At 41.5% G+C, this 9,137-nt stretch overlaps 1 protein-coding gene across 1 annotated transcript; it reads right to left on the reverse strand.

Annotated features, from left to right (window-relative positions):
- Positions 1–984: 984 nt before the first annotated feature.
- Positions 985–7,259, reverse strand: spmip7 (sperm microtubule inner protein 7). The gene is made up of 8 exons (XM_078288910.1): positions 6,840–7,259; positions 5,317–5,399; positions 4,702–4,840; positions 3,708–3,775; positions 3,562–3,603; positions 3,302–3,409; positions 2,948–3,052; positions 985–1,105 (listed from the first exon to the last, which is right to left on the reverse strand). The coding sequence occupies exons 1-8, from the start codon at positions 7,257–7,259 to the stop codon at positions 985–987; spliced, it is 1,086 nt and encodes a 361-aa protein (XP_078145036.1).
- Positions 7,260–9,137: the final 1,878 nt, after the last annotated feature.

Below are 9,137 nucleotides of genomic sequence, written 5' to 3' on the forward strand. Positions count from 1 at the left end.
AATTAAGGCTTAAAGTCAAGATTGTCCAGCACATGGATTGGTGGTTACAAGACGCCAATCACCAACAGACTGCATTCACTAGATTCACTGGATTCACTGCAATGCAAAGTAAAGTATAAATCCAAACAAACCAATGATAGTATGATTTGTTGCTTATAAGCTAATTATACATGTCAGATTAGGCAGTTTTGGGAGTATGGTTGAATACGATGCATTAGTGATCACAACACCGTGTGTTGAAGGAAAAAAAAATGAATCCCCACGAAATGTAAATCTAAACAAAATATAGATGAAGAGTGACAGGAAACCCGCTCATCCCTATTTCCTGTGTAAGCGTGAAGCTGCACAAACCACAGACCTAAAGCTATAGCTGGCAGACACTGCAGAATAATCTCTATTTACATTACGTTCTCATCTAAAGAGAAATATCCAACGCCACAAAAGACGTATGCATTGCAGATGTAGCAAACCGACGTTCTGCCCTTCCTGAGCAAATGAGCTTGGGTTAATGCCATAATGTTACGTGCAGATTGGATTAATGCATGTATTATACCTGCTGCACTTTTTTTAGTAATGTCAAATATGTAAGAGTAATGCAACAAATCACCTTTCTTTACTTCCCTCTCACTATTTCCTCTGTTTTGTCCCTCTCTTTGCCCTTCATGACCGAAATACAGAACGCGTGCGCAGACACACACACACACACACACACACACACTATGAGAGAGAGAGAGAGAGGGAGGCAGAGCGAATGTTTAAGAGGACAATGCGAGAGCTCACTACCCGGAGTTAGAAAACCACTCATCTAAATCAGGGAAATTATGCTAATGGGGCATCTCATTATTCTCCAACTCCCTCCGAATCAGTCATTGACATCACATCATTATAGATGTATTCATACAAACAGATTGGATGGCATAAAAAGGAAGCTGACACCTTCAAAACTTTCTCATCTGCTTGGTGTAATATTTCCTTCATGTTCCGTTAGAGAGGGAGTGCTGGGGTCTTGGGGTGCAGGAAGGGGTTCCAGGGAGCCGCCGTGGTCACCATTCTGGACAGGGGGGCAGCGCGGCCCGAAACACCACTCCCCGATCCCCTGTTTGTCCTGTAAAAATAGCAGAAATTATGCTAGTTTATGAGTCAATAAATTCTACATCTTAAGCAAAACTAGAACTTTTATAGAGGAACTTAACAGTGAACAAAAGGAAAACTGGACCGTTGGAGCAGATAGTTAATCAATCCAAGTACTTGTCTTTTTTTCTGTTTTGGGGAAGAAAACATGGGAGGCCGGCCTAATCAGCAGAGGAAACAGATCTTAGGGGGCGGGGGGGTGTCGGGCACCAGGAAAATGGATCTGGGTTGTGAAAACCACGATTACCACGAGCTGCTCTGGATTCAACCATCTGGAGATGCCTGCTCCAAAAGCCGGTAAAGTTCGCTCAACTGAGGCCCGACTAGGAAACAGGTTTTCACATCCTCAACAGACAGGCAGCGCTCCCGGGGCGGAGGGAGGTGCTGCCTCTGCTGCTCTAGTCACAGGCCACACCGCTTGGTCTGCTTCACATAGAGGTGCAGGCAAAGTATTTACCATTTTCATTCATAGTTGCTCCAAAATCTCCACTCTACGTATGGAAGATCTTGTTCTTTTCTCCCCTGATTTTCCAAGACTTCCAATTTCCTCACTGTCTATCGTCAGGAATGACACCCATTGTTTTTCATCTCTGTCTTAGCGTTTCCAATTACTGCAGCCTTTATCAGCTGACCACCAACGTGTATTTCACCGGCTCACTCATCCAAAAAAAGACACACATTTAGCTGATGCAAATACCTACAAAGCTCTGAAGTGATGCCAGTCAAATACACAAAGGAAAGAAACAAGTCCAAATAAGCTCCAATAGGAAAAAAAAATGAGGTAATAACATAATTATAATGAGGTAAAATACAGTATTTTAGTTTAAATAAATATCTGCTGTCCAATAAGCTATACCAAGCATTCCTCATTTAAATCTCCATCATTCCCTGAAAGTACAGATTCCTTGTATTCTTATTCTCACAGGATTTGTTTTTGTCATTTGTGCCTCAGGTCAGAAGTGAATTAGGCAAAAGTGCCATTAAGTCTCCTGCTCTTTTCATTGTAACTCGCTGCAAAATGATTTAAAGCTGAAAGATCTGCTCTCTCCTGGCAAGTTTAAACTATTAATGAAGGCTCAGTGAGGTGCTGCCTTGGCATTGTTTAGTCAAGATTTAAATACATTTGGCTATGAGCTGCTGGTTTAATATTGGACTACTGCCTTGCCTTTTGCAGCACTTTTTACTTCACTCTGTGTTTTATGTGACTTTGCTTGTATCTTGTATATTGTTGTTGTTGTTGTTGTTGTACTTTTATGTCTTGATATCTACTTTTTTAGCCAGATCTCCTGGAAAAATAGATTATTGATCTCAGCAGTTAAATAAAAGCTCAAAATGTACCAAACTTTTTTTAATTATTCATTTTGAAATAACACACTTAGTTAGAATTAATGATGATTACTTTGAGTTTTCTTCCTCTTTTGGAGGAATGGCAGTGAAATATGACGATATCCATATATTGACGTCAGGATCTAACCTGAGGCAGTGTGTTGGTGGAGTGCATTAGACCGCCCTCCACTGGACAGATGAGGTAAGTTAAACCTGTCAAGCAGTCATGTACAGTATAATGTGGAGAGGAGCGGTGTTAAGGATCAGAAATCAACTAACAGTGTGACAGTGGAAACTAGAGAATGTAAAATAAATGTATGTAAAATGTAAAATGCATATTTACCATCTGAACATGACACTCTTACAAAATGAGCAACAAATTAAACAAACTGTTCGTTTCGAGCCCTTGACTGTCCAATTGATGCCACTTTTACAGACTGGATCATATATTTTAGAGGTATAGAGAGATATTGCCACTGTGAAGACTCACCCAGAGGAGCGTGCAGGACTGGAGAGCGCTGGGATACAGACAGCAGCATCAGCAGCTGAATTAGCATAGGCAGCCTTGCCTGTATAGCCAGGGATGGTGGTACGGCTGGCAAAATAAAAACAGAGAGCAAAGAAAGTTTACACACTATTTTTTGAGATCCATTCCAGGAATTACATGGGAATATCACAGTGTTTGAGCTAATTGAACAGGATCAACTCTTGCAGAATCTGCACTATCTACTCTAGGTGTAATGAATAACATTTAAAGTGATACTTCAATTTCATGCTGATTGAGTAGAGCTCTGGAGTGACATCCACTGTGAATGTATGCGTGCGTGGTAGAGGTGTGTGTTACCGGGCTGTGGGAGTGTATGGAGGGATGGTATTCCTCAGCAGCGTCAGAGGATGGAAGTCTTCATCCATGTTGTCGATGTTGTCCATGTTCTCAGAACCAATCGTACCGCTGCAAAGGCACACATATGCATACGTACACATACACACACACACACACGCAAAACACACACAAGGTCAACACGCCTGGAACTTGGGTTTCTCAATTCATGCCAAAACACCTTTAAGACATTTTTATTGACTTCTCAACCATGCAGTACTTGCCTGTAAAGTGGGATTTGACCTGATCTTGAACATCGACTGCAGCTGCACAGAGAAGGAAGGGGACGCTGTGTTAAAATTAGAGATCCACATGAACATTATTGGTGCTGAAAAACAGAAGTAGAGCTACCGGCTGTTAAAGAGCTCACAATGAAACAGGTTTCCTGGCGTCGCTCCTGGATCGAAGCTGGAGTCTGTTCCACTCCGTTCCAATCGACTAGGAAGGGACGGTGACAACAGATCGATTTTAGATCAATTTATTAGGCATCTACATTAGATTTTCATTTTGTCTAATATCCCCATAAACCCTCACTCCACTACACACACACATGCTGTGGTCTATTCTACAGGTTGGTAATCTGATCTTTGCTCAGAGGCATTTGAACAATACTGGGAACAATAGATTCAATCATCTTCCAGTTGCAGCTCTAAAACTTACACTTCTGTCTTGGTGCTTTTATTTATCTCTTCTTTAAATGTGCTACATGTAGCATTCTGACATCAATAAATCATCACCACATTCATTTTGATACATTAGTATAACTGCCGTAAACAAACAAGACCATCACTAAGAAGACTGTCAGCCTCTACCGGCCTCTACACTGCATTTTACATTGTGAGCCACCAGGTCGGATTTGGAGGGAAACCTGCTGGTTTGCTTTATGGCACAAAACAGGATGTGGATGCTTGTCTTCAAGAGCAAACGGAGCTAAAGCTGTCAGAGTTTCTAGCGTCAGCCGATGGAAAAATAATTTCCAACATGTTTTTCCTCTTCAGTAAAGCCAAAGAGAATCCTCTTTGTGACAGAAAGCAAGGGGATTTATGGGAAATGTAGTCTGAATTTTGAGAAACACCAGCAACACCACAGAGATAGAGGCTACCAATCCTCTTGACCATGGTTTCATTTTTTACTGTAATTATACCAAGTTATCACAATTCATCGGACAATGATATATTGATGTTTAAAAATGCTACACATAGCACCTTTAAAGGGTAAATGTTTCCCCTTTTCTATGCACCGCTTCACATCTATTAGTCACTAACTCTCTGTTGCAAATAAAATATGGTAATCTTTCAGTCGATAGTGGGAGTGAGTGTAAACAGATCGGTGCTTTGGTGCAAGGGTTGTTTAACACTGCTCACCTGCCACAGCTGAGGCTGGCCGTGGTAGCGCCTGCATGAGGAGCGCTGATTTACTGGATCAGCCATTTTCTCAAGGGTGGTATCTGGCGCCCGCAAGCGCCGGGGCAGCTTCGCATCCCAGCCCACCTCCTCATAACTCCTGCAAACCAAAGAGAAATGTCTTGCCTCTACCTTGAACGTTAATTGATTCGCTCGATTCCCGAAAGATATTTAGTTGCAGTGTTTTGTTTTTTGACTTGAATTCTTAAACAGCCCCCCCCTTCACTCCGCTAAGTATATTAGACAGCTTATTAACAGGGAAACTAATTCTTCCCCGAGGCTTTAGGCAAAGCTACGGCTTCGTCTGCATCGTTTCATTGAGCAGCAATTAACGCAACACAAGGACTCAGCGGTCCCTGATGACATCACTGGAGCACAAAATCAAACCTATTAACTCTCAATAACCCTCGAAACAAAATGATGCTGTGCGTACTGTACATAATAAATCAGCTTTGTCTCCCAGTGAATCTACCTCCTGCATGCTATAGTAAACACAGAAAATGGATGTGGGTTTATTGATCACGCATACAAGATAATTAAAGGTCAGCCTGTTTTGACTAGAGGATGAGAACTGACCTCTGGGTGGTAGAGGTGTAGACGAAACGTCGAACTGCCCTGGTGTGGTCTGTCCACTCCCTCGCATCAGATGAGCGGGCCTCCTTAAAAATCAATAGTCATATTTACATTCTATCATCTCTGCTGCTGTTTTATGTCTGTTTGAAGTGCAGGTAGGATCTGTTTGCCAAGAGTAAATGGAGTGTGCAATGTAAACTGTTTAATGGGTCATTCTCTACTGGGATTTAGACTAACATATTGATTTTTTTCTTTTTCTTTACCTAACCTTGTTGCACTAAAAGGGAATATACACTTTATTGTTCGACATGAAGATGAACATTTTCGTTAATTCCCTTCAAATAATGCTGTATATATTTTTTTTTTGGCATTGGTATTGTCTTAAAAGCCCAAATACAAGTGAAACTGCATCACTTTATTCAATATAGATAGATATATAACTCCAGTGATGTGTTATCAGATCTCACATAAGGTAAAGTAAGCCATTTTTTTTTTTAAATGAACAGCATCGTGTTCTTCTGTTACAGCCTCTTATCAAATGACCTTTTGACACTGAAGGTACTTAATAAAATCACCGTAGTTTTACTGCGGCTGTTGAGGCAGAAACACCAAAGACATAAAATGTGCAGACAGCCATACCAGATTATTTACAGTGTACTCTGTAGTCGATATTTAATTATCTCAGATATCCATTAGAGAAATCTGAATCTGTGTTTACTGAATAATGCTGACACAGGGAAACTAGGTCTAAGACTTGTAGGCCTATAAGTCTCTGCACAAGTTGAAAAAAAAATACTATATATTTGATTTTAAAAAATGAATATATGGCCATTTAAAACGCTGAACTGTTATTTATTCATAAAACCTTATTTTAGATAATTAAAGAACATGCATACGTTTTTATCACCCACCTGACTTCCAGTGTCTGTTTCAGGGAAAAAACTGGGGAAGGTCACACTAGTTGTTAGCCTGTGTGACTCCGGCTTCACTTTTACAGGACTGGTCCAACCTTAGGAAGACACAACAACAATAAAGACCCTGGGCTACAGGCACACTGTAGGCTACAACTATATAATTATATAAAACTATACAAATGTATACTGTAAGTATAGGCCTATAACTCTGACCTACATGAGAACAGATAGCTCTCGGCAATTCAGTTGAAAATAAAATACACTTTTGTCATTTTCCTAGTTGTACAATAAGAAGAGGAAGAAGAAGAAGAAGAAGAAGAAGAAGAAGAAGAAGAAGAAGAAGAAGAAAATGCATAACTACACAAACAAATGAATAAATGAACAGACTAAGAGGCAGATTGGCATCATTGATTATCATCATCATCATCACCATCATCATCATCATCATCATCATCATCATAATCATAATAAGAAAGATATGGACAAACAAGCAAACAAACAAATAAATGTAGATAGATAGATAGATAGATAGATAGATAGATAGATAGATCCTGTTATTATGAGCAGATGTAAATACTGTCTCATTATTTTACCCCCCAGGCTGGCCCTCACGGCTGCCTCTGGGACCCTCCTGCAGTTCCAGGCCTTGTCCTGCGCCGGGTCGCAGCAGAGCGCGGCGGGGTTTCGGGGTGTTTGGGGCCTCTCTCTGAGGCCGGCGGGGACCCGCAGGGCCGAGGCCACGTGACCCACATCTATGAATCTCCGTCGACCTTTGACCGCCAAGTCCACTTCGGCCCCGGCGCTCAGCTGGCCGCAGCACGGGTCCAGCAGGGGCACGTCGTCTCTTAACGGGGCCAGGGCGGCGTGCTCAGCGGGGGGGCGGGCCTGGGGGTTAAACTTGGCAAACGGCGTATTGACACGACTGGGTAGCAGTCCGTCACTACCGGCGGCCCGGTACTTGCTGGAGTTCAGCCGTCTGATGACCTGCTGCTCTGCAGAGGGCGGCTTCACTGGCTCCAGCTCTCCAGCCATTGTCGATGTCGGTCAGACCGAGTGGAGAAATCCGGTGCAGATCCACACAGCGCGGCTCGGATGGAACCGTGTCATGGATCCATTGTCAGACTTTATGACGCAGTGAGTGGATGTGCGGCTCTTGTTGCCCAGAGACCGACTGTGTTTGCTGCTTGAATCATATTACTGACATGGAGAGGGGTCACATGGGCGTCAGTTGGCTATGGCAAGGTGTGGGCACTCCCCCCTACTTTAGCCTGACTGAGTCAGAATTTGATCTGATAGTTTTTGTCGCTGTAATAGAGATGGAAGCTGCATTAAATTCCCCAGGTATCTATTTGGAAGCCATATCTACACATATTCCATATCAGGGGGGCAATGTTCCATCTGAGCTGCTACTTTGTGACCCACCTCTAGTAATTTATCACACTGACCAAATAATAATAATAATATATTGTCAGTCATCAGTCTCTGCACCACTTGTTCCCTTAAATTTAATCGACATAAGCGGTTTTTTGGCGGGAAATAATATTAAATGACAGACTTGGCCATGCCTCAGGGCTTGGCGAACTGACCCTCCTGAGAGAGGAGCAGCCTAATATTATCTTCTTATGATGGTTAGGCCAACAGGTGGCCACTATGACTTGTTTATTTTAAGGGGGGAAAAAGTTTCATTTTTAATACGTTTATAGCAGTTAGTAATTGCTTGTTGTGCCTCCAAATGCTCGCTAGATGGAGTAAAAGAGCCTGTGTTGCCAGATAACATCAGAAATAGGCCTGTATGTTCCGCCCTATCCCTTATGAATTACATGACACTATACAAATATCACAGCAAAAATATGTCCCAATAGGAGTGTTATTGTGATACATTAAGATATTAAAAATACCATAAAGTACAACAAGGTCGCCATAACTATAATAGCCTCACTATTGAGTACCACAGACACACTAGAAGTCCCTGAAGGAATAATAATGATTTTTCACTGGGGATGTAGACTAAATCAGACACTTGCATTTTTTATTTTTTCATTTTTTGCAAGAGGGGAGGGAGGTGCTTGACCAGAATTAGCGTTGGTTGACATCCAACTTCAAATGTAACCTGTGTTTTTAAGGTTGATGCTTGTAAATGAAAATTATGTAAATCACATGCATGCAAAAAGTGTTCTTTTCACAAAGGGCGTAATCTGGTGAATGTGCTGACTTGAAAGAGCTATTTTATGTTCACTGGAGCAAAACAGCGTCAAATACTGTGTGCTTCAGTGCCTATTAATTAGTTTGCTCGGGTTGTCTGAAAATATAATTTAAAATGTAAATATGTTACATAAATACATAGGCGCATGTGTGCACACATACTGCAGATCTGGTGTGCTATATATACCACAGTGATGGCAGTCTTAATAGGTGACATTTTTCTTGGGAGAGAATTCATGTTAATGTGTCAGTGGTGATGATGGTGATGCTTGCTGATAGATGATTCTTACTCAGGCTGTCATTAGCAAATGTAAACACCCAAGAGCTGTTGAAAAGGATGTGTTAAAAATAGCCTAATTAGAGTTATTCTGATAACTGTGGTGAATACGCCCGACTCCCACACAATGTTCCTCCACAAAAGGAGCTCTCAAATGACACTTGTGAGATGTGGGCTCCTTTTGAATTGGCTGTTCATATAAAAAACATACCATTTGTTGCATCACTTTTATTGCTCACGAGAACCATGCAAATTGTTCAATATGCATATTCATAAATTTGTAATGAATGAGGTTATATAGGTCCCAAGGTCCACATGATTTATTGCTTCTGCAGCCCATTAATTATTCCCACATCAAAAATCCTCCATACAATACATTATATCCCTCCATCCATTGTGTCCCAATTATTCCAAGCTTTTTTTCCTTCTGT

The sequence above is a fragment of the Centroberyx gerrardi genome, chromosome 15 (genome assembly GCF_048128805.1).
Source record: "Centroberyx gerrardi isolate f3 chromosome 15, fCenGer3.hap1.cur.20231027, whole genome shotgun sequence".
Taxonomy (NCBI): Eukaryota; Metazoa; Chordata; class Actinopteri; order Beryciformes; family Berycidae; genus Centroberyx; species Centroberyx gerrardi.